General features: G+C 45.6%; 1 protein-coding gene across 2 annotated transcripts in view; it reads right to left on the reverse strand.

The window, feature by feature from the left end:
* Positions 1-26,544, reverse strand: part of LOC136627520 (von Willebrand factor A domain-containing protein 5A-like) — a 217,266-nt gene that overhangs the window by 185,659 nt on the left and 5,063 nt on the right. For both annotated transcript variants that reach the window (XM_066602699.1, XM_066602698.1), the window contains exon 2: positions 5,897-5,973. In XM_066602699.1, the coding sequence (XP_066458796.1) occupies positions 5,897-5,960 (64 nt within the window). In that variant the 5' untranslated portion in view covers positions 5,961-5,973. The remainder of the gene's footprint in view (positions 1-5,896; positions 5,974-26,544) is intronic.

A 26,544-nucleotide genomic window follows, 5' to 3' on the forward strand; every position in this document is an offset into this window, starting at 1 on the left:
TGAAGGTAGTAAATAGTAGAGGTTTTGCCATCACGGACACGCAGGAGTGGCCGGAAGTACCTTAGCAAGGGGGTAGAGAGAGGAAGCAAGATTATGTAAGTGAGCGCTTAGTGACTTAGAACTAATTCCTTGTCACTCGGTCGGACACGGAGGGAAGAGGAGATGGAGGGGAAGTGCAGAGAGTGAGAGGGGAAAACACTGGGTAGACACAAAAGGGAGAACAAGTGCTGAGAAAAAAAAAAAAATGTGGCGCAAACTACGACACTAAAAACGTAAATTTAGGTCAGCAGGTCAGCAGACTTGAGCAGACCCTGCTGGGGGATGAGGGCGAGTTGTGTGTGCCTTACCGGGAAGGCCCACCAACTGCGTCAATAGTAGCCTGAACAGGTAGGCGCCCCCAGGAGCCTAGAGCTGAGGGGCAAATGCCTTAGGTAGTTGATCGCTATAGGGGAGAAGAAAAGGAACATTAATGCATTAACTTGTTTAACGCGGTAAATAACAAAGTCATCATATACGAACACGTTGCCGAGATCTTACGAAAACAATAAAAGGTCGCCAGATCAGGAAGCAGCGGAACAACAGGTACATCCAAAGGATGGTGATAGGAAAAAAGAAAACCTGAGAGTCTCCTCATCTTCACCCGTCAGGGCCAGCAGGAGGGTCCTTTGCTTTCTTTTTTTTACCTCTGGGCGATTTGAGGCTACCCGCTGGCTGCCAGACCTCCGGGGGGGTCAGCTTAGGGAGCCTGGGGAACTCCGGGAGAGGCAGCCAGTTCGGCAGCTCAATCGGGTCCATTTCAAGGTGTTCCCATGCATCGTTGAGGTCTTCTGGAGTACGGATGAGAAGTCTGCGTCCCTTGTAGGTGATGTTGATGCCAAAGGGAAAGAGCCATGCGTAATGAATGTCTCGTGCTCTTAGGGCCTCCAACAGAGGACGCATGATTCGTCTCTTTAATAGGGTGGCAGGGGAAAGATCCTGGAAGATCTGGACCGGGGAGTCCCCATATTTTAAGTCCTTGTGTTGTCTGGCAGCTTTAAGGACGGCAGACGTGTCTTGAAGGGTGAGGAGCCTGCAGATAACATCCCTGGGGGGCTCTGTAGGAGGAGGGGGGGGGGGTCTCAGAGCGCGGTGGATACGCTCCACAGAAATTGTCGCTGCTCTGTCTTGCCCAAGTAACTGATCAAATATTTCTGAGGCGACTTTAGGCAAGGCTTCCGTCGCCCAGGATTCAGGTAAGCCTTTAAGGCGGACATTACATCTCCGATTTCTGTTCTCCAGATCTTCTTGGAGAATGAGAGCTTTATTTAAATTAGCGTGCTGCTCCTTTAAGACTGCAGCCATAGCTAAAGCATGTGTTGTGACTGATGCAGAGGCAGATTCAAGCTCCTCCACTCTGCAGCCCATCTGCCTTATATCACCTTTTATCTCTGACAGCTCATTGATAAGAGGACGCAGAGCGTTAGTCAGCAGCTCTTTCATAAACCCCCGGGAAACAGTTCCTGAGTCCTCTTCATCTGAGGATGTATCACCCTCCCCCTCCTTACTGTATGCAGAATCAGCCTCCGAGGCCGCAGCCATCTTGCTGGACGGGTGAGGAGAGCGGGAGCCCTGTTCCTTTAGAAATCGCTGCATCCCCGTCTGGCTCTTAGATGTCTTCGGTGTGCTGGTATTTTCTCCTCCTTTTTCCTTTGCTTGTTTGGGCATTTTGCCGCTATTATCGCTGCTGGGAGCTCTCTGAGGGCACCGTTCTGTGGGAGCTCCGGTCCTAAGCTGCCATCATGCTCCACAGTCAGGCTCCGCCCCCCCATTGAGCCAATTTTTAACCCAATTACACACGTTTTCACCCAATCCGAGCTGTCTCATTTTGTATATTAGCCTATTATGTGGCACGGTGTCAAACGCTTTAGAGAAGTCCAGATATACGAGATCAATAGACTCTCCCAGGTCCAGCTTAGAGCTTACTTCATCGTAGACACTGATCAGATTTGTCTGACATGAGCAACCCTTCATGAATCCATGCTGGTGAGGAGTTATTACCTTGTTTTCCTTGAGGTGCTCAACGATGGCGTCTCTCAGAATCCCCTCGAAAAATTTTCCCGTTACTGAAGTGAGACTTACCAGCCTGTAGTTGCCAGGCTCACTTTTGGTCCCCTTTTTATAAATTGGAACCACGTTGGCAATGCACCAATCCAATGGTACAACACCGGTCTTGATAGTGTCTAGAAATATTAGGTATAGCGGCCTAGCTAACTCATCACTTAGTTCCCCTAGTATCCTTGGGTGTATTCCATCTAGGCCTGGCGATTTATCGATTTTATTCTTCTTTAACCTGTTCCGCACTTCCTCCTGCGTTAGGTATGACGTATTTTGCGAGGGGTTTATTTTATTCCCCTGTATCTCGTGTGGCATTTCCTTTTCGTTTGTGAATACGCTTGAAAAGAAACTATTTAATAGATTTGCCTTCCCTCCATCATCTTCAATGATTTCCCCTGCATTATTTGTTAAAGGGCCAGTGCTCTCCCTACAAATCCTTTTGCTGTTAATATAATTGAAGAATAGTTTAGGGTTGTTTTTGCTCTCTTTGGCGATCAGTTTTTCTGCTTCCTCCTTGGCAGTTTTAATCCTATCTTTGCATATTTTGTTTTTTTCCCTGTACGATTTTAGCGCTTCTTCGCTGCCTTGTTGCTTTAGTAGTTTGAACGCTTTCTTTTTTTCGTTTATTGCCCCCCTTACCGTCTTGTCGAGCCACATTGGTTTCCTTTTAGTTGAGATCCTTTTATTTTTAAAGGGAATGAACTGTTCACATGAAGTGACTAGGATCCTTTTGAACTTTTCCCATTTGTCCTCCGTACTGGCATTTTTGAGGATGTTGTCCCATTTAATGTTACCGATAGTAGTTCTAAGCTCATCAAATTTTGCTTTACTAAAGTTTAGTTTGTTTGTCGCTCCCTGATAAGGCTTCTTATTGAATGACAGCTGGAAGTTGATTATATTGTGGTCACTGTTCCCCAAGTGCCCCTCAACCTGTACCCCCTTTATTCGGTCCAGTTTGTTGGTTAGTACTAGGTCCAGAATGGCCCTCCCTCTTGTTGGTTCCTGCACCAGTTGGTTCAGATAATTATCTTTAATTACTCTCAAGAACTTATCACCCCTGTGAGATTTGCAGGACTCATTTTCCCATAAATCTGGATAATTAAAGTCCCCCATTATAATTACTTCATTGCGGTTTGACACCTCTTCTATCTGCCTTAATAGTAAATTTTCAGTTTCTTCTGTTGCTTTTGGTGGTCTATAGAAGACCCCTATCAGGATTTTGTTATTTTTTCTTCCCTGTATTTCTACCCACAGAGATTCCACCTGTTCTTCTCCTACCTCTATGTCCTCCCGTAGTCTCGGATTTAAGTTCGATTTGACGTACAGACATACCCCTCCCCCTTTCTGGTTCCTTTGGTCTCTTCTGAAGAGCTTGTACCCCTGTAAATTCGCCGCCCAATCACACTTATCATCAAGCCATGTTTCCGTTATTCCAACTATATCATAACTCTCATCAGTCATTCTTGCTTCAAGCTCACCCACTTTACCAATCAGACTTCGGGCATTTGTGGTCATACAATTGATATCGTTATTTTTGTTTTTTAAATTCGTTTTGTTGCTATTCGTACTAATGGCTGTCCTCACATTTCTAACTGTACTAACCCCCCCCCCCCGCGCGCGCGCGCGCTTGACCCCCATTCCCATTTCTTTGACACAGGTCGCTATCTAAACTAGGGACTGGGGGGGGGGGGGGAGGGCAAAATGAGAAATAGTGGGGTAGCCAGTGTAAACACTCCTCCAGCCTTCTAGCCATCTTGTCCCCCAGCACAGCTGCACCCTCCCCATTAAGATGCAGCCCGTCCCTACGGTAGAGCCTGTAGCCGACAGCAAAGTCAGCCCAGTTCTCCAGGAACCCAAATCCCTCCTTCTTACACCAACTCCGGAGCCACTTGTTTACCTCCCTAAGATCCTGCTGCCTTTCTAGTTTGGCTTTAGGTGCAGGTAGTATTTCCGAGAAAACTACCCTGGAGGTCCACGCCCTAAGCTTGGACCCTAGGTCCCTGAAATCATTTTTGAGGACCCTCCATTGACCTCTAATTTGTTCATTGGTGCCAACATGCACCATGACCGCTGGATCCTCACCAGCCCCTCCCAGTAATCTGTCAATCCGATCCACGATGTGTCGAACTCGAGCGCCAGGAAGACAACACACCGTTCGACGATCCCGGTCTTTATGGCAGATTGCCCTATCTGTCTGTGTCTGATCACTCTCCATTTTATTTGTCATTGATTATGAATGGTGGGGGATTTGGTTTTGATAGAGTTGAGGTTAAATCCGTTTTGGTTGAACCTGCTTGATGGTAGTGCTAAAACAGAGGAAGCTCTCTTGGAATTTTTTCAGATTAATATTGGCTCTTGCTCAGTGTCTCTAGTGTGGGATGCAATGAAGGCATTTATACTAATGTATATAGAAGATTAGCTTACACAAAAGTCTAAATAGAGGTCATGAGGGCATTTCAGCTACAAGCTTTAGATGAAGATCAAAAACATATATTATCCCATTAATTAGCCAAAAATAAATTGGAAATGGGCAGAGTCTCAACTTGCAGATAATCTGAAAGGTGTTGCATAAAAAAAGAGTCTTTTTATGAAGTGAAAGGTCTTTGAGGAAAAGGAAGCACAGGGTTGTGTTTTGGCTTCTGGGATTGAGGGTGCGGGCAGACGAGCGTAGGCGTATTTACGTTCGCACGAGCGCAACGTATAATCGCCCGAGCGATCGTTTTTCACCGATCACGACCAGAGCCAGAAAGCGAATTTTCGTTTGTTCCTACTTTGCAAACGGTCTTTTCGGCGATCGAATATGCGTTGGCGCGTATTTCGGTCGCATATGTTCCGTTTTTTTTCAAATTGCCGTTTTTACGCGCCGTAAAATCGCCCATGTGAACGAATACATTCGAAACCATTGCCTCAGATGGTCACGTATATACGTTTGGTCGCAAAAACGCGCCGTTTATGTGCTCGTCTGCCCGCACCCTAAGGTAAATCATTGAGAAGGCCTGATATTTCTCCAGTTATAAAAAAAGGTTTTTTGTTTTTTTACTATTTTAAAAACCTATATGCTCCTAAGTTAAGTCTGGATTGTGAAGAACTTTATGAACATTTGGCTGGGTGCAATTGCCAAATTTATATGATGATCAGAGAGTGATATTATAGGCTCCTTAGATACTGAATGAATTAAGGCTAGAACCCCTTCTTCAGCTTAGCTTTGGGGTCCGCTACCTAGAGACTTACGCCCTGTACAGAGCTTCTTCCGCGTGAGGGGCCTTGCACAGGTTAGGGTCTCTGGGACATCTCCTTAGCCTATAGAGTTTTCGTCTTTATGGAGAAGAGTTAATTTGCATACTTTTTCCCAGGAAGCATTGCCCGTAAGACTTCCTATACCAGCTGGATTTCCTTAAGGTAAACTAGTATTCCCGAGAGGGAGATTCACAAAGAGGAGTTGATACTGTATGATGAAAGAATGACACATGTTATCTAAGGCCATATCCACTGAAAAGACATGTTCTCTTCATCTCCTCCCAGGCTTCTTAGAGTTAATTTCCGCATTGTTAGGCTCTACAACATTCTTCTGAACAAAGCATTCTGGGTGGAGTTTGTTTAAATGGCGCATGAATGGATGAATAAAGCTGATCTCTCCATAAGTCACCTAAATACACAGAATACAGTGCAAATAGTGCGTGCTGAGTGACCACAAGTAATGTCTGAGGAAGAGACTAGGTCTTAACAAGCTGGTTCATCAAAGACTGCGGGCTCACATATTATACAATTTGCTTACAAGCAAATACAGGAAAAATTTTCTCACCTGGCTTTTTGGACTCAACCACAATGAGACCACAACATGGAGGACAACATGAAGGAAATGACATCTTTGTTCTTGTTCTATTAGGAGATATGAAACAACAGTCATCAGGATATCTATATGTGCTTCATCAGTTCACGATCTCAGAGCTCCATGATATGAGCAGAGGAAAGTTTAAATGATGCACATAAGATGACCCACTGAATACAACAAAGCCAGAGGTAATAATAATAATAATAATAAAAAAAAACTACTTCACGCGAACATGACAAACATCCATAGGCCCCATACACTCATTATACAAGTCTTTTTGGCATATGCTGGGCCGATAAGTGTTCGCATACATTAATTTTCCTATACAGAGTAGTCAAAAAGACTGATCGAGTTGTTGACTCTCAGGATGATCTGCCCCTATCGTAGCAGAAGGAGGCCACTTCAAGTATGCTTTTCTTACTTCAGTCATAGCAGCGGCCCTATGCGATTTCTGTTTCTCACATGCTACTCTTCAACTTTGCAATTTGGTTTTTCTCTCTATCACTTACAAGGGCCTCCATACAAAATTGAAATCAGTGTTCTAGGGCCCCATGAGGCCTGTCAGCCATACTATTGTGTAAAAAACCTTCTGACATAGCATGTATCTTCTAACATGCTAGAAATCTTCATTAAATGGGGGTGAAGGTGCTGAAACCTCACAGCTTGCCAAAAAGGATGGGCAGTAGCGCTCCTCCCTGCTTGGAGTAATGTAGAAGCTCCACAGAGAATGTATGGAGTGCATACACCAGTTGCTGATAACAGCCAATTGGGCAAAGCACTCAGCTCAGTGCTTCTGCCTATTTATTTTAGCAATTAGTGAAGATCTCACCACCTGAACCCCCACACTGAACAAATCTGACAATTCACTCTGACATGTCAGATGTTTTTTGAAGTTGAGTTACTGTAATCAAAACAACCAGAAGAATAAAGTTATGCTATTTATATGGCATGGTGGATGCCATAAAACACACACATAAAATAAGAGCCAAAAATAAATAGCAGATTTACTAATATTGCCCCTCCCACTGAAAAACAAATAATAGAAAAACACTAAGTGATGTGTACCCCAAAATGGTGTTCTTGAAGAAAAAAAAATCAAAGCCTTCATACAACTAGTAGCATTACCCCCTTACTTATTGGAGCAGCATATAGTCATTAGTGCAGTTGTCAGCCAGAAGTTTAAGCCCCGCTTTGGTACCTGACTAGAAGGAAGATCAGGGAGTAAGAGGAGACTGGCACTCGCCAGCACCTGTCTAAAAAGAGAAGTAGCACTGCTGCACAAGCCTCCTCTCCATCAGCCAGAGCCATGGCCGAGGAAGGGAGACAGGAGACCACATATGCATTGCCAGCACCATGTTGGAGCCCTCCAGGCTGTGCGATTTTGTGGTGGCTTGTTGGAGGCTTAATGTAGGTGACTTTACCATCCCCCGCCCAAGTTAGGCTGGCACATCATCACTACAAAGACCAGCCCCTCTATTAGGAAAATGAGCGGAGGAGGAGCCCACCCGAAGTACCAGACGAACATGTAACATGAGAATCTGGAGAAAAAATAAGACTATGGACCAGATACACTGATACAAAGTGACCAAGAAATTTATGCAGAACTTCATTTATCAAGGCGTAAAATACCACAGGCGCATTAGTCAGACCAAAAGGCATAATCAAGTTTTCAAAATGTCCCTCTAGAGTGTGTTAAAAGTAGTTTTCCATTTATCCCCCTCATTGACACCAATTAAATTATAAGCACCACATAAATCTAACTTAGTAAACCAACTGGCACCCCTTAACCGACTAAAAAGATCAAGGATGATTGGCAATGGGTACAGGTTTTTATTTAACTCCCTGAAATCCAAAAAGGCCACAAGCCCCCATCCTTTTTCTTTACAAAGCTAGTGGCCAATGGAGAGTGAGAAGGACGAATATGCCCTGTTTTTTAGACTGTCCTGGATATAATCTTTAAGGGACAGTCTTTCAGGAACCGTAAAAGTGTACCTACGGCTCTTGAGTAACCTACAGCCTGGGATAAGCCCAATGGAACAATCCCCTTCTCCATGAAGTGGTAACCTGTCCATTTCCTCCTCACAAACTCCTGTATTAAGGCAGATACATGAACCACCTGAACAGCAGATACCTTCATGGACAAAACGTCTCGACTACAAGAAGGATTCCATTTAATAATATCCCCCTTTTCCCAATCCACCACTTGGTTATGCAACTGCAATCAAGGGAAGCCCACCACCACTTGTGTCAGGAGGGATCCCATGAGATCCCCAATAGTCTTGATGTGAAACAAACCAATTTTAATACATGGAAGTTGTCAGGAGGGGACTTCTGGTCACCGGTGGTGGTGCGCAGCGTGGGCGTGGCACTGCCGCCCGGGAGTCACTGGGTGGTTGACGTCCGGGCTGATGTCGGGCATGTGGTCCGTGCACTGCTGGGCAGGGCTTGGCGTTCGGGCTCGTAGTTCCCCTGTTAGGGGGCATGGCCAGAGGAGGGCCTGACTTTATGCATCACCGGCTGGCGCATCACCAGGCTCCACCCTGACTTAGGCTGGGTTTTGGGTATTTAGCTCTGCAGACACTGTCAGTCCCTGCCAGTGGTTGCTAATTGTTCTCCAGCTAACATCCGCTCAGGTTGCTCGCTCCAGTCCTCGGGCCCAGTTTACTCTGACCTATTGTCTCCCTCTGGATTCCTTGATAGTTCTTTGGTGTTTATCAACTCTTAGTTTTGACTTGGAGTTTTGTTATTTTCTGTCTTCTGGTTAGTTGGTCTCTCCTGTCCCTGTCCCCAGGGTATCTTCAGTGCAGAATAGGGACCGCCACCCAGTTGTTGCCCTGGGGGTAAGCCCAGGGGGGCAAGTAGGTAGGGACAGGGGAGAGGGTTGGTTGTAGGGACTTCCAGTCACTCGTTCGTAACCAGCCCTGACAGAACCACTGGCCATACAAAATTCGGGGTAGAAGATTGACCCCGAGTATCTGTTCATCATGGAAGCAGTTACTGTGGTTATAAATCAGGTCCAGAAATTGACAGAGGTAGTACAAGATTTGTCGGCTCGTCTCTCGCACCAAGAGCAGGCAGTGGCAGAGACTCCGGCAATGGTATCATGGGGACCCTTGTCTGTTTGTAAACCCAAGGTGACTTTACCTGACTTCTTTTCTGGTGACCGTAATGCATTCTTTGCGTTCCGTGAGGGATGCAGACTATATTTTAGTTTTCGGCCACAATCCTCTGGGTCAGAACTTCAGAGGGTTGGAATTGTTATTTCCAGACTAAGAGGGGACCCACAGAATTGGACTTTCTTTACCATCAGATTCCCCCTCTCATCAGTCGGTGGATGCCTTTTTCTCCGCCTGAGGTCAGATATACGATGAGCCAATTTCGACAGTTTTGTGTAGAGTCTGGGTGGAATGATCGAGCCTTAAAAGGACCATTTTTTGACCAGGCTCTCTGAGTCGGTAAAGAATTGTTGTTGGGTCATCCGGAGTCTAAGACATTAGAGACAGCAATGACGTTAGCAGTACGAGCTGACCGGCGGCTAAGGGCCAGAGGGGTCACTAGATCGGAGAGTCTCACCTTGGCCTGTAAAGAGCCACACCTCAGTTCCCCTGGTAACCAGATTGAGAGGATGGAACTGGGATACCTGTTAGTATCTGAGCGTCGGGCCTTCAGACAAAGAAACAAGTTGTGCTTCTACTGCGGGGACCCTGGACATCGTGTCGCCACCTGTGACCAGAGACAGCAGCAGGAAAACTTCCGCTCCAAGGCGATCTCCTGAAGGAACTCGGGTACTTCTGGGTTTTTCCAAGTTTCTTCTACCCTGCTTTATTCTGCTGGGTTCCTGCCTCATTTCTGGTCACGTTTTTGTCGACTCAGGGGCGGCAGTTAATTTTGTGAATTCTGACTTTGTCAAGTAAATAGCTTCTGAGTTGCTAGATTTAAATCCCAATGTACAGGTGTCTGGAATTGATGCCACCCCGCTGGCCGCGGGTTTGATAAAGAAGATTACACTGGAACTAAGGTTTTTAATGGGAGCTGTACATACAGAGATCTTTACATTTTTGGTGATGGAAGGTTTATCGGTTAATGTTGTTTTGTGGCTACCATGGTTGCAGTTACATAACCCCATTATCAAATGGGCAGCTTCCGAGTTGATACAGTGGGGTACCGGATGCCAGGACCATTTGACAACTGTCCATTTGCATTCCTCTGGTTGTGAGGTGGTCGGCCTACCTAAGTATTTAGAAGGATTCGCAGATGTATTTTCCAAACAGCTTTCGGAAGCTTTGCCCCCTGATAGGGAGTGGGATTGCAAGATTGATCTCCTTCCTGGAAGTAAGATTCCCAAAGGGGGTATTTAGAATGTTACTGTGCTAGAATGGGAGGCTATGAAAGAGTATCTAACTGAGGGTTTGGCCGAGGGCCATATACGCCATACAGATTCTCGTGCTGGGGCCGGACTGTTCTTGAGTCCGTGGAGAAGGATGGTAGTCTCCGGTTTGTATTGATTATCGGGTGTTAAATATGATTACTGTAAATCAATACTCCCTTCCATTGATTCCCAATTTACTTAATCAGGTTGTGGGGGCTAGATGGTTCTGTGAGGGTATATATATATATTGCCATATGTGTTTTTCATGCTTTTATACCTGTATGCAAGTTTTATTCAATTCCAAATGAGAAAAAACTTTAATACTTCGCCTTACATCAGATATCCCAAGGCTGAGAGAGATGTTCTAAGAAATTCAGAGAAGATACGGAACCAGACACAAGGCCGCATGTACTTGGCCGATTTCCCAGAAGCGCTGGAACAAGATATCAAGATGTTCAAATGTACATGACTGTTATATGATTTTCACTGTCTCAGTCCGCAAATCCGGACTGCCCATATATGGTTATGAGCCCATCACCCCCTAGTGGTGAGAGGGCAGAGGGTATAAGATCTCATGTAATCTGTAATAAAGGGCGCAGTTTTTTCTCCCGTGTGAGGAGCTAGACCAGACTCCTGTGTGTGGTGTCTCTTCTTACGGCCGGCAACGGGGCAAGTGGGGTGGGCCGGATTGGTGTTGCACTTAGAATTTTAACCCTCATAAATGGCGCCCAACGTGGGGCGGTAAAATCGGAGCTTACAGCGCAATTCACCCGGATCCACGCTACTGAGAAATCGTCCTGCTGCAAACCGAGCCTGATCAACTCACAAGAACTCCAGGTAAGACAGACATATATTTATGTTGTGTTTTACGCTGAGAGTCTTGCAGCAGGATGGACTATCTGTGGTTTGTGACCGGACGGGTTGGGTTAAGAGTTCTACACGGTAACTCGTGTGGGCTCCGGGTTTGCCGTCATGGACCACTGACCGTGATATGCGCACCAATGGCTCACCCAGAAATTAGTCTGTAGTTTATTTGTACTTTGAAGTCCATGGTGTTTTAACGATAGTGAAGGTTGTTTGTTGTATTTAGTCTCACAAGAAAAGGGACCCTCGGTTGTTTGTCCAGTATTTAAGGGGCTAACAATTTGAAAATTAAGAGAGACGCATGCTGAGAGGGATGCATTTTGTGAGAAGTCTCATAGAAATAGGGAATCTCGGTTGTTTTGCCTTATATATGGGGCTAGCGATTTGATTTCAGAGAGATGCATTTTTATGGGGCTGGTTCCATAAGAAGAAGAGACCTTCGGTTGCCTTGCCAGTATATAAGGGCCTGACAATTTGGAATTAAGAAGGATACATTCTGTGGAGCGTGTTATTATCATTGTTGTTTTTGTTCTAATATGCGTAAGATCTTATTAAAGAAGACAGAGCCCCTCAAGGGCTGCCGCCGTGTGGATGAATTTGTAGAATGTAAGAAAACTCTAATGAAAATGTGTGACACCGACCGCATGGCAGATTACAAAATGGTGTCTGGGAGGGAGGTCTTTAGGACCGAGAGGTGCCTTGGAAGATCAAGGTTTGCTAGAAGAGAGAGAGACAGTCAGAGTAAGTTAGGTATGTACACATTATTTGTTTAAGAAAGTATCCGTAAGTGAAATGTTGAAAAGTACAGTAAGTGATCAAGAGGGCATCAGGAGAGTGTCTATTGAAGGTTATATTGGCAGTTAGGTAGGGGAGAGAAGTACAATGCACGTGATTTGTTGGTAAAGAGAGATGAAAATGTGTATAATACAAGATAGATAATAGATAATGTATAATCCATACTAGGTGGATATATATGTGTATATATATATACTGTAAGTGCAAATAGTTAGCTGAAGGGGAGAAGAGTCTGTTGACATATAGCTGTGAGCTTGTGTTCAGTCTCCAAGGTCAGGAAGATAACAGCGAGAGAGAAAATGTAATAACATCCTTGGTTAATATCTTGGCTTGCTTGCAATGAATTGAAATGAATTTAATTAGTTATACTGTCTTAGTAGGCAGGGAAATATAGCAATTTCTAATGTATATTCTTACTTATACAGGGGTTGAAAATGAATGTTGCAAGGTCCCAGCATATGTGTTAATTATGATTTCGAATGTTTTTTCAATAGTTTAAGCTAAAACAAATCAGTTTGTGTTTCATAGTCGCGGAGAGATAAGAGATTTGTTTTGAAAAAGTGGGGGCTTTCAGAATTCACTCCAAAGTCAGGGTCACAGAAACTAAATACTTCAGTGTTTAATACAGCATATAATAGCTTCAGTAGATAAGAAATATAGAATATTACAGTCACTCAGCAAACTTTTTTCACATAATTTGTCATAAATAACGTTCATTCACAATCTCATCTCAATAGAATTATGTACTTTATAAAATAATAGCACTCACCTCAAATGTTTTTTCAACTGATGTATGTATGTTTGTCAAACTTTTTTTGTCCGTGCATCTGCATGGACTGGTACATCTTCAAAGGGGGGCGACGGAGCAGACTTGAGAGCATGGATGTGAGTTAGTGACCCGTGTTTGAGCTGTGGTGAGTGTGTGATGTGTGATGCAGATAATTGACTGGGGGTAAAAGTCCTACCCCATGCATGGGACTTTGCTTGGTTGAGATGTGGACGTGTGGACGGTTAAGCTGAAATGGTTCTGAGAAGACGGACGCAATGTGCCAATATCGAAGGGGTGGAGCTATATGATGTAATAGTGCGTAATAATGTTTCATCCCTCCTGCACAAGGGAGGGGGGAGAATTTTGAGCAGCTAGTTTTTTTTCCTGTTTTGTTTTTTTTTCTCCTGTCTCAAATTTGATAAAGACTGCAGGCAGGAACAGACTAATAATGAATTCACTTAAAGGGATATCACATTTCAAATATTAGTAGATGTTTTGTAGATTATTCTTCCCCGTTGTAACTCATGTTTCTGTTATAGGTGCTAACATCTTACAGGCCTTATCTGCTTCCATCAAATCTTTTTACAATGTTGTAATACCTTGAAACCGGGTGCTCTTGTTCCAATTGCGTACCCTGTTTCAAAGGGGGGGAGGAGAAGGCATAGGTGATCTAGGTATTGCAAGTCAGCCATTTTAGGTATTGCAAATCAGCCATTTTTAAATTTTTTGCAAGTCATTTTTAAATTTTTAAATTTTTTGCAACAAGGTTCTAATCTTTTTGAAATAAAATATCAGCCTGATTGTCCAGCATTGATGCAACAAGAAAATTTAAGTTTAAAAAAGTTACTGAAAGCCCTTGTTAATAATGCATATTTTGAGTTGTTTTTTATAGATGGTACCAGGGTGATGGACGACTCCACACTGGATATACAGTGGTTACACAACAAGATGTCCTAAAAAGCAGAATATCTCCGCATGTCGCAGTACAAGAAGCGGAATTAAAAGCACTCACGGAGGCGTGTGGAGTGGCCACAGGTAAGACGGCAAACATTTACACTGACTCCCGGTATGCATTTGGCATAGCTCATGATTACGGCCCAAAATGGAAGGCCAGACAGTTTTTTACCACAGCAGGACAGCCAATTAAGAATGTTGCAGCGGTGCAGTCTCATGGAGACCCCACTTCTACCTGACAAGGTGGAAAGCTCACACCAATTCCTACACCGGAGAAGCAAGAGGCAACGCCATCACAGACCACACAGCAAAAGCAGCGGCCCTCAAGCCGTGGAAGACAGAAGAAAAGAAGAATTTTTTTTTTTTTTTAAATCAAATTTTTATTGACATTTTGAGTTTTTAACAATCAACAGACAGAATATAGATCAACGTCTCCAGAAGCATGTAAAAAAGGATTACATAAACGTAAAATGATCACATGAAATGCAAATCATTCCGTTTTAGATTAGAGACGAAAGCAGCAATAAAGTAGCAAAAGCCACTTGGGGAGGGAGATCGCCATACAGGGGGCTGCCCCGTACGAGATGCCTCCAGAGACTATCAATTAACTACGAACCTGGGGTACGGGTACATTAGGTAACAGAACAAAGTGGGAAAGTTGGGGGGGTGGGAGTAGGGGGGGGGAGGGGTGGTGTCTCGTGTTTCGTTTGTCTTTGTGTATAGTGAGAGCCCGCTCTAAGAGGATTGGAACGGCTAGGGGAGCAGCCCACAGATCGTGAGGGCTAACTCGGGGGGGTCGCCATATAATATAATAGGAGGGTAGATCCTGAGTCAAGGTTCTGCAGAGGTATGGGTGACCGGGTATCCTTCCCAAGGCGCCCAGGGGGGCCTATAATTTAGTCACAGGGTTACCCTGATAGCATGCCAAGGGCTCCAGGTCTCTAGATATTTCTCATGAGAACCTCTGGCATAGCTAGTCAGCTCTTCCAAACTCGACAGGAGATCAACCTTTTCTCTCCATTTAACTAGGTAAGGGGGATCCCTTCTAAGCCAGAGAAGGGGGATGAGAGACTTAGCGACGTCAATCAAAAGTGCTATCAATTTGTTTTTCTGCGGATGGAAGGTAGCGGTCGGCCTCCACAGAAATACCATCTCAGGGGAAAGGACTAACCCTGGAGCAAGTCTGCTCAGCACGCATCCCACATCTTTCCAGAAAGGAACCAGCACCGGGCATTCCCACCACAGATGTAGATAGGAGCCGGTTGCGGAGTCGCACCTCCAGCAGGAGTCCTTAGAAGTGAGTTTATGGTCCGAGAGCCACTGGGGAGTCCTATACCATCTAGATAGCAGCTTATAATGTGATTCCTGTGAAGTGACGCAGGGGGAAGTGCCGAATGAGTTGTTGAGAATGACCCTCGTATCACTCTCCGATAGAGAGATCTTGAGCTCCTTCTCCCAGGAGGTGATGAATGCTGGTTTAGAGTTGTGTGGTGGTGAGACATACTGATTACGAATGACAGCTAGTTTCCTCTTGGATTTATTTTGGTCGTTAAGAGATTTCTCAAAATTAGATAGGGGTCTGGTCGACCTATGCATGGCCAAGAACTTTCTAAAAATATGTGTCATGTGCGCTGTTACAAGAAAAGGTAGCTTATGTCCGGGTAATAGTGCTTCCAAGATATCCGAGGGAGGCAGGTGGGCCCTCATCTGTAAGTCTGATATTGTTTTATCAGACAGGATCTTCCAACTGCCAGCAGAACATGGGTCCAGTTGTAAGCCTATTGTCGCGTGTAGAGCGTTTAAGGGGGTGAGAGGAGAGGGCCAAGGGGCCAACTCCTCTCCCAGCTTAAGCCAGGTCTCCATAGCTCCCCTCAGGAGGGGACTAACCGTAACCCGTCTCCGTAAGATCTGCTTAGGGCACCATAAGTCCTGAAGGAGGGTGGGGCCGTAAGAAGATAGTGCAAAGTCATGTACCAGATGATCCTTAATAGGATGTACCAGCTCCATCCAATGACTTAGTTGGGTTGACAGATATATGTCCCTTGGGTTAGGCAAATCTATACCACCATCTGACCTTTTTTCTAGCAAGCTGTAAGCTATTCTCGCTCTTCTACCCCTCCATACATAGTTCAAAATAATTGAGCGCAATGATTTAAAGAAAGTATTAGGGATATGGATCGGGAGAAGACGCATTTTATATATGAAAATAGGCATAACGTAAGATTGAAGGATATTCTTTCTCCCTAACCATGACAAAAAAGGAAGGTCATATGAGCGCAACAAATTCTTTATCATAGGTAGGAGAGGAGAAAAATTAGCCGAGAACAGATCCTCCACTTTTTTGGTCAGCCGTATACCCAAGAATTCAATATCTGCTGTGGCCCATGTAAAAGGTGAATTTGACTTTAGTGCCCTACTCCGGTTAGATGGGATCGAGACACTCAGGACCTTTGATTTTGAGTAATTTATTTTGAAATTGGATAGGGTTCCGAATTCCTCTAACAGAGTGGTAAGACGTGGCAAGCCTTCCTCCGGGTTTGTGATTACGAAGACAATGTCGTCTGCGTAAGCAGCCAAAGAGAGGGTCTTCTGACCTACTTTTAGCCCACGGATACCTGCGTCTAGACGAATCTTCTGTAGGAGCGGTTCCAGGGCGAGGATAAATAACGAGGGAGATAGGGGGCATCCCTGTCGCGTGCCGTTACCAATGTTAAAGGAGGGCGACAGGATCTCGTTTATTTTAAGTTTGGCATACGGTGCGGCGTAGAGAGAGAAAATGGCAGTGATAAAAGTGAAAGGTATTTTAAATTGAGAGAGAACTGTTTGCATGTATAGCCAGTCGACCCGGTCAAAGGCTTTTTCTGCGTCGGAGCCGACTAAAGCTAATGGGATGTTTAATGTTTGTGCGTGTCTTATTGCATGTATAAGTCTAATGGAATTATCTTTACCCTCCCTGCCCCTGACGAAGCCAGCCTGCTCTTCATTCACCAAGGATGGGATGTATCTTTCCAATCTTTTTGCGAGAAGTTTAGCCCACATCTTCACGTCAAAGTTAATTAGAGAAATAGGCCTGTAACTTCCACAGGCTTCAGGATCTTTGTTCTCTTTATGTATTAACGTGATATGCGCTTCTTGCGCTTGTTTGGGTAGTGAATCTCCTCGGAGTAGGGAGTTAAACAATTCCGTTAAATGGGGAGTCAGGCAGGATTTAAAGACTTTGTAATAGGCGGCCGGTAGGCCGTCGGGGCCGGGACTTTTACCCGATGGAGATGAGGTCAGAATGTCTTCCACCTCCTGAGAGGAGACTGGCCTCGTCAAGGTATTAGCTGCATCTTCGTCTAAACAAGGGAGGTCTAACTCGCTCAGAAAAGCCTGTATCTGTGTGTGAGCTGTCTGTCTCTCTTCCGGGGTGTAGGGGTGGCGAATGTTATACAGTTGGGAGTAGTAGGCTTGAAATTCCGCCGCTATGTCCTTAGAGGATGTAACGGTCCTACCCGTGTTGGTCTTTAAGGAACTGATGAAGTTTCTTTTCTGGGCTTTTTTGATAAGAGCAGAGGTCCATTTACTCCCCCTATTTCCCTGTATATAAACTATTTTTTGCAAGTGTAGATATTTCTTGTTGTACTTTGAGTCGAAATCACCTTTCAGTTCCTTCCTGAGACTAGTTAGTTTATCTAATGAGGCCTTGCATTGGGAGCTTTTCACGGCTTGTTCTAGTTTAGTAATTTGCTGGAGCTTTTCCTCTGTCTCTTTTTGATGCCTTTTTTTAATTCTAGAGCTCAGCGCGATTAATAAGCCCCTTGCATAGGCCTTGTGTGCTTCCCATGTCATTGGAGTTGAAACCTCTGGGGATTTATTTAATCGGAAGAATTCTTCCAAGCGGGACCTAAGGAATTGTTTATCCTCCTCCGCGTCCAGGAGCGATGGGTTTAATTTCCAACACCACTCCCGAGGAGAGGGAGGGATAAAATCTATGCTGATGTGGAGTGGAGCATGGTCAGAAATTAAAATGGAGTCTATTTTAGCTCCTTTGAGGGTGTTTAAAAGGGATGAGGAAATGAAAAAATAATCGAGGCGTTGGAAGGAGAGGTGTACATGGGAGTAAAAGGTAAAATCTTTCGTGGACGGGTTAAAATGTCTCCAAGCATCTACCAAACCCAACTCCGAAAGACTGCGGTACAGTCGTCTGAGTTTAGTCTGAGAGACGTGGGACCTACCGGTCGATGAATCGAGAATGGGACTTAGAGTCAGATTCAAATCACCCCCTAGGATAATTGGGCCCTCTGCAAAATACTTTAGGGTCTCGAGCTGTCCCAACAACCAGGGCACCTGCCCCACATTTGGAGCATACAAATTAGCGATAGTCACTTTTTGATTTAGGAGTTTACCTCTTAAAAAGAGGACCCTTCCCTCTTCGTCTGAATGTTGGGCTTCACATGTAAAAGCTACTGAATGATGGAACAGTACAGAGACTCCCCTCGCGGCGGATGTCGGATGCGTGCTGTGATATGCCTGCGTAAATTGTCTACCAGGGAGTGATAAGCGTCTGTTTCCCCTGAAATGGGTTTCCTGCAGGAAAGCAATTTTAGTACCGTACCTTCTCAACAGCAGCGCAATGTGATGCCTTTTGGATGGGGAGTTCAGTCCTTTCACGTTCCACGTGGTCCATTTCAGTGGTTCATTCATGCTAAGATAGGCTCTAGCACACCTAGCTTTGGAGAGCGTGGGAGAAAAAGAAGCGTCAGTCGTGAGCAGATAAAGGTCAGCTACGCCTCCTGTGTACGGAGTCGCCTAGCCGGGTACACGAGACTAATGGGTAAAGGGATAGGGGGGGGGAGGAGAGAGCAACCCGAGAGAGGCTGGGAAGGGAGGACTAACTTAACAGAGACAAGAGGGAGGGTAGACTATAGGGGACGTATAAACGAGAAAGATAGGTTATACTCTCCTAATGGAGAGAACTGTAGGGTCTCACGACGACAAGGTCGTCTATTCGTGAGAAGATGGAAAGAGGGAGGGTAAGGTGGGTGTGAGGCGGGTTGGTCGGCCTTTACGCGAATAAAGTCCGATCAACTATGTACAGTCTGAACTGCAGGGGTCCAGCAGGGTCCTTAAGCTAGGACATCCGTGGAAGGGGGGGGGAAACGATCTTGAATCCCCTCTCAAGTAGAGCATGAGAGGGGTGCAATCATAGCGAGAAAGTCCGCTTTAACATAGTAAGCCTAACAAAACATGTTGCGACACTGTATGGTGAATATACAAAACCGAATCGGCGAAGGCGAGGTCGGTCAGGAGCCGAGAGGCTTGAAGGCTCGGACGCCGGCATAATTCCACACGAGCATTTTCTTAACAACGTATAACCAGTCCGTGTGTGTACAGCCTGTAAAAAGGTGAACAATATCAGTAGCGTACGGAAGCTTCAAGTGTCCTCGTTATTGCTGGTTTCCTTCCCCTTCTTGCGTTTCCCTCTCGGGGATTTTGTGCTGGAGGCTGGTTGCCAGGCATCCGGCGAAGGTAGTTTTGGCAAGTTCGGGAACCCTGGAAGTGGTAGCCAGCACGGCAGATCAAGAGGGGGGATATCCAACAAGGGCCAAGCTTTATGCAAATCCTCTGGGGTTCTTATAGTAAGCCTGCGCCCTCCTACAGTAATCCCAAGTCCAAAAGGGAACAGCCATGCGTAACGTAAGTCTTTAGCCCTGAGGGCTTCAAGTAGCGGTCGCATGAGTCTCCTTTTGTAGAGGGTAGAGGGCGCAAGGTCCTGGTAGAATTGCAATGCGTGCCCTCCATACTTTAATCCTTTGTGACCTCTCGCAGCGTTTAAGATCGCAAGGGTGTCTTGGTGTGAGAACATTTTGCAAATAATGTCTCTGGGCGGTTCGTTTATGGAAGGAGGGGGTCTTAGAGCCCTGTGAATGCGCTCAATGCCCATTTGTAGAGTTTTCTCAGTTCCTAATAAAAGTTCAAAAATTTCAGCTCCTACCTTAAGGAGGGAGTCCGCCTCATATGACTCGGGGAGCCCCTTTATGCGAACGTTACATCTCCTGTTACGGTTCTCTAAGTCTTCTTGGGCTATTATGGCGCGGTTCAGGTGCTCGTGTTGTTCCTTCAACACTTGCGTCAGAGCACGGGCGTGAGAAGTGATGGAGGAGGAAGAGACCTCCAAGTCTTCAACCCTTCTCCCCAGATGTTTCACATCCTCCTTTATTTCAGAAAGGTCTGAAATTAGGGGCTTCAGGGCATCGGCAAGGAGTTGCTTCATAAAGCCTTTTGATATGGCTTCATTATCCTCTTCTTCTTCAGATGAGGACTCCCCTCCCCTCTCCTTACTGTATGCTGGTGCAGCAGTCTCTTGGGACGGCGCCATCTTAGCCGGCTGGCGCGGTGACCGCGAGTCCCGATCTTTCAGATACCGCTGCATCCCGACTTGATTCTTCAGCGCCCGAGGGGTGCTCAACTGCTCTGCGCTCCTCTCCTTCGCCGTTTTCGGCATGTCCGCTGTGTCAAGCTGATGATAGGACCCCGCAGGAACACCTCGCAGACAGAGCGCTGGACTCAGGCAGCCATCACGCTCGGAGGTCAGGCTCCGACCCTCATGTAAAGAGTTTAATTCCCCTGCAGTGGCCCACTGCCTGCTCCACTTCTGGTGTCTGTGGGGGCTGTCCTGGGAGAGCACTTACTTGTGTCCCTGTTGCTCTTGTTTCCCCTGTTCCTCTTGCTCTCCGGCTGTCTCTTTCCTGCCAGTGGCTGCTCCTCCTTGCCTGCTTCTTTGCAGGAGGTATCTGTTGCTGCCGATCGCGGCCGGCCTTCACTTCCGGTCGGCCGCGTTTATAAATTTAGCCTGGGGATGCGCCCGGTGCAGTAGGCCGCAAAATCGCGGTTTCAGCTAGAGACCTGTGAGAGGTCTCGTTTTAAAGCCCAGGTCCCAGTGGTGCTAGCAGTAGTGGTTTCGGCCCTGTGGGAGCTTTTGGGCCGGAGTTATTGGCACCGGAGTTTTCTAGCAGCCAGGAGTTTTCACTGCTGCTTCTCTTCCTGCTGCTGGCTAGCCACGCCCCCTCAGAAAAGAAGAATTTGACTAAACTTGGACTTTGATAAAAATCTTGGACTTTGATAAAAATCTTGGATTTTGATAAAAATCTTGGACTTTGATATGAACTTGGACTTTGATTATAGCTTTGAACTTTGATTAAAACTACAAATGGACTAAAAAGGGACGGCGTATGGTGAACAGTCAACAGAACTTGCTTACCATAGTCCCTGTGCCCCATGATGGCCCAGCTGACGCACGGAAAGACGCACCTCTCAAAGCAGTAATGATGTCGACGCTTGAACAAGGACGGGTGGCTCCTTGGTTTTCTGTAGCTGCTGCATCATTTGTCCAATTTTGCATGATCTTTGCCGTAAGCAACAGGGCAGAAGTAAATTTGCCACATAACACTTGCCTAGACCACTCAACCCATTTCAGGGATTGCAAATTGGCTACACTCAGCTCCCACTTGTTGGGAAGCATGAATATGTGCTTGTTGTTGTTAATGTTTTTCAGGTTGGAGACCTACTCTGTTACCAAAGTAAATAAGCAGGTAATCGCACAGAAGCTCATGAATGAGGTAATCTGCAGATACGGGGTACCGGAAGTGATTGAGTCAAACAAAGGTACACACTTCACAGGTGAAATAATGCAACACATCATGTCTGTTTTGGGTATTTTCCAGGCTTTTCACACACCCTACCATCCGCGGAGTAGGGGGAAAGTAGATACAAAAGGCAATAGAGGAAACGGGTAAATCTTGAATTGAGTGTCTTTCATTAGTTTTTTTTCCTTAGGAGGATACATGCCACAGTATCAGAGTTTGGTGAATGATTTTCTTGTTAATTTTGTCATAGGCTCCTCCAAGGAATTGTCAATAATGTATTCTGTAGTCTCTGCTTTTCTCTCAGGTCCTACAGATGAGTGTCACAATCTAAAACCAGGTGACAGGGTCTATGTGAAAAAGTTTGAGCGAGAAACCCTGTTTAAATGTCCTTACCAGATGTTGTTCACCCAACTGCAGTCAAGCTCGAAGGAAAGCCCACTTGGATCCACACTTCGCACTGAAAAAACTAATGATCCTGTATATCCTTTACATGCTATAATTTGGTACAATTCCTCTAACACACACACCTTTGACTACTGTACACTAGCCCCCTGTTTCAGAACAAATTAATATAATGAAATGTGCAATAAGCCTACACTGAGGGTGAGAATCCAACACCGCATCGTGCTAGGAGAGACATTGACACTCCAGGTGGTAACTTTGATCCACATGTACACATAGATACAATAGGAGTGCCAAGGGGGGTGCCAGATTAATTTAATTCTAGAGATCAGGTTAAAGCAAGTTTTGAGTCCTTATTTGCTATTGTCACTGTTAATAATGTAGATTAGATGAATTATATCTATTACAATCAGCAGAGGTTTGTAAACTACACTAGAGATGCTTTTGCAAGGGTTAGCTGACCAGTTAGAGCCCACTGCATCCATGGCGTTCCAAAATAGAGTAGCCCTGGATATGATTTTAGCAGAAGGAGGTGGGGTATGTAATTTCTTGTATGTGTATTTTCCCTTTGATCAAAAAGAATATGAGTAAGGGACTGGACAATGTGACCAAAATTTCCCTTGTTTGAAAAAGATGAAGAGCCAGTTCCGATAATGCCAACCAGATACGTTACCAGAAGAATGGAGAGATGGACTAGTACTGTGTCTGCCTCAGTCTCATAAGATGGACTGTCAGTGGACTTCCCATTTGCCTAGGGAAAGTGCAGAAGACCTTAGGTTCCGGCGAGGGCACACCCTGTGGGGTGTTAACTTGTACAGATAGAGGGTATGGAGGCCCGGAAATAAGCCCAGGGAATCCATGGCCTCCTTCTGAGGTTAGGTAGGGATCCCTTCCCTTTTAGGAGTAGGGACTTACGGGCAGTGGAGAAACCCTGACGCAAGGGAGAGACGACCGAGGAAGAGTGCAAGGTCTGATGCTTGATCTCCATATTAAGTTTTTTAGGGGGGTTTGTGAGGGTATATATATATATTGCCATATGTGTTTTTCATGCTTTTATACCTGTATGCAAGTTTTATTCAATTCCAAATGAGAAAAAACTTTAATACTTCGCCTTACATCAGATATCCCAAGGCTGAGAGAGATGTTCTAAGAAATTCAGAGAAGATACGGAACCAGACACAAGGCCGCATGTACTTGGCCGATTTCCCAGAAGCGCTGGAACAAGATATCAAGATGTTCAAATGTACATGACTGTTATATGATTTTCACTGTCTCAGTCCGCAAATCCGGACTGCCCATATATGGTTATGAGCCCATCACCCCCTAGTGTATAAGATCTCATGTAATCTGTAATAAAGGGCACAGTTTTTTCTCCCGTGTGAGGAGCTAGACCAGACTCCTGTGTGTGGTGTCTCTTCTTACGGCCGGCAACGGGGCAAGTGGGGTGGGCCGGATTGGTGTTGCACTTAGAATTTTAACCCTCATAGTTCTCCAAGCTCGATTTGAGGGAAGCTTACAAGCTGATTAGAATCCGTGAAGGGGATGAATGGAAGACCACATTCAATACTCCGTTTGGGCATTTTGAAGGTTTGGTAATGCCATTTGCATTATGCAATGCTCTGGCCGTTTTCCAGGGCTTCATGAACGCCATTTTTCACGATATCACAGGGAGTTTCATGGTGGTATATTTGGATGACATTAATTTTCTCTCCTGATTGGGAATCTCATGTGAGGCATTTACAAGTTGTTCTTTCGCGTCTTCGAGACAATAAATTATTTGCCAAATTGGAGAAGTGTTAGTTTTGGGCTATGTTATAACCCATTCTGCCATTTAGATGGATTCCGATAAGGTCCGCGCCATAACTGAATAGTGCCAACCGACCAGTCTAAAGGCTCTGCAGCGCTTTCTTGGTTTCGCAAATTTTTACCCTAAGTTTATTTTTTTATGCTGGCCAAACCTAACCAAAAAGGGCGATGATTTAGTAAATTGGTCACCTCAGGCAATAGAGGCTTTGTAGGTCTAAGGGTGCATTCACACGAACGTATATCGGCTCGGTTTTCACGCCGAGCCGATATACGTTGTCCTCATGTGCAGGGGGGGGGGGGAGGCTGGAAGAGCCCAGGAGCAGGAACTGAGCTCCCGCCCCCTCTCTGCCTCCTCTCCGCCCCTCTGCACTATTTTCAATGAGAGGAGGCGGAACGGGGGCGGGGCTAAGTTCCGGGAATTAGCCCCACCCCCGTTCCGCCTCTCCCCATTGCAAATAGTGCAGAGGGGTGGAGAGGAGGCAGAGAGGGGGCCGGAGCTCAGTTCCTGTTCCTGGGTTCTTCCAGCCTCCCCCACCCCCCCCCCCTGCACATGAGGACAACGTTTATCGGCTCGGCGTGAAAACCGAGCCGATATACGTTCGTGTGAACGCACCCTAAAGGAGGCATTCTCGTCAACCCCTATATTGATACAACCTGATCTTAACCTGCCTTTCGTGGTGGAGGTAGACGCATCCGAAAATCGGGTGGGTGCGATTTTGTCACAAAGCTCCACCTCTCAGCAAATTACAGCCACGTGCTTTCTTTTCCAGGAAATTTGGTCCGGCGGAAAGAAACTATGATATTGGCAATAGAGAATTATTGGCCATCAAATGGGCGTTTGAGGAGTGGAGACATTTTCTGGAAGGGGCTAAGCATCAAGTTACAGTATTTACGGATCCTAAAAATTTGATATACCTAGAGTTCGCCAAGTGTCTTAATTCGTGACAAGCCCGGTAGGCTTTGTTCTTCTCATGCTTTAATTTTGTCGTTACATATATCCTAGGGTGTAAGAACGTCAGGGCTGATGCTTTATCTCACAGTTTTGGAGCTCCCGAGTAGGAGGATTCGCACTCTGAGGGGATCTTGCCACCTGGGATAGTGGTGGCGGCCCTGACATCAGACATATCCAACCAGATTTTGGCGGCTCAGGCTGACGTCTCGGTTTCTCTTCCAGAAGGGAAGCTTTTCGTACCCAGTGCCTGGCAGTTGCAGGTACTGGAGGAGGTCCATACATCAGCCTTAGTTGGTCACCCGGGAATCTGTTGTATGTTAGAATTATGCAGACGTTTTGTGGAGGCCTGTACCATCTGCGCTCATGGGAAGAGTAGAAGAAGATGCCCTGAGGGGCCTATACTGCCACTGCCTGTTCCATCCAGAGCATGGTTGCACGTATCCATGGATTTTATTACCGACTTACCCGTTTCTCAAGGATATTCGGTAATATGGGTGGTAGTTGACCGTTTTACTAAGATGGCTCATTTTGTTCCATTGAAGAGGTTACTGAATTGGCGTCCATTTTCATTAAGGAAGTGGTACGGTTGCATGGTATCCCCGATGATGTAGTGTCTGATTGGGTGGTACAATTTGTGACCCGTTTTTGTTGTGCATTCTGTAAGAATTGGGGGAGGGGTTATCATTCTCTACAGCCTTTTACCCTGAATCCAATGGACAGACGGAACGCATGGACCAAGAACTTATTCAGTATGTCAGGCTCTATGGGAGCGTTCGGCAACAGCAGTGGGCAGAGTTTTTGGCGTTGGCAGAATTTGCTATTACTAACCATTGCAATTCCGCATCCAGTACCTCGACATTTTTCTGTAATGTGGGTTATCACCCCAGATGTTTGTTGGGGGGTTCTTCTGTTTCTGAGAACCCCACAGCTGATGCTAGAATTGCCAAGCTACAAGAGGTTTGGGGTGAGGTCAGACAAAATTTAGAACAGGCCAGAAGAGTTATGTTAAAGAGTGATGCTAATAAACGCACCATCTCAGATTCCTTCTCCGTTGGTCAGTTGGTGTATCTATACACGTTTCGTGGGACCTTTTCCCCGTTACCAGAGTCAGCAATCTGGTGGCTTTTGAGTTGGTGTAGCCGGAGTCATGGAGGATTCATAAAGTCTTTCATAAATCTTTTTTGAAGAGATACGTCCCTCCTGTGTGTTTTGACTTGGAGTTTTGTTGTTTTCTGTCTTCTGGTTAGTTGGTCTCTCCTGTCCCTGTCCCCGGGGTTCCTTTAGTGCAGAGTAGGGACCGCCGCCCAGTTGTCGCCCTGGGGGTTAGCCCAGGGGGGCAAGTAGGTTGGGACAGGGTTGGTTGTAGGGACTTCCAGTCACTCGTTCCTAACCAGCCCTGACAGAAGTAAAAGAAAGAAAAAAATCCTGCGCTAAGGGTAACCTCAAAAAACACCTATCATAAGCCTTGCTTAATGAGACCACAAATAAAAGAGTTCTAATTGAGATCAATATCTCCTTAAATAAGGTGGAAGACACCTCAGTGATGATGTGAATAGTATTTTATTAGATGGACCCAAGGTAGGGCAACGCGTTTCGGAGCTCTTCAAGCTCCTTTCTCAAGCACAAAACAACCCGGTGGATACTGCTCCAGTGCCCCTTTTCACAATCCACCACTAGGTTATGCAACCGCAACTAAGGCAAGCCAAACACCACTTGTGTCGGGAGGGATTCCATGACATAATGCAATAATCTCGGTGTGAAATAAACCAATTTTAATACATACATCTGGGACAAAATATTCCAAAACTTTCTGTGACAAGAAGTGGTGTCAATAGCACTGGAATTGGGTACCCCTAAACTCATGCATTTGACCACTTCATGATGAATCAAGTTAATTCCAGCTCCACTAGGAACACTAACAACATTTTTTCCATAAGCAGAAAAGATCTTGTATGGAAGATCCAGCCTGGAGGATGATATCCAGATGACATGCAGACCCAGGGGAACCTTCCCTCCAACCTCCAGGCCACCTAGCATTTCAGACCGAGATCTGTAATGTGGACAAGTCTGGACAAAGTG

The sequence above is a fragment of the Eleutherodactylus coqui genome, chromosome 5, assembly GCF_035609145.1.
Source record: "Eleutherodactylus coqui strain aEleCoq1 chromosome 5, aEleCoq1.hap1, whole genome shotgun sequence".
Taxonomy (NCBI): domain Eukaryota; kingdom Metazoa; phylum Chordata; class Amphibia; order Anura; family Eleutherodactylidae; genus Eleutherodactylus; species Eleutherodactylus coqui.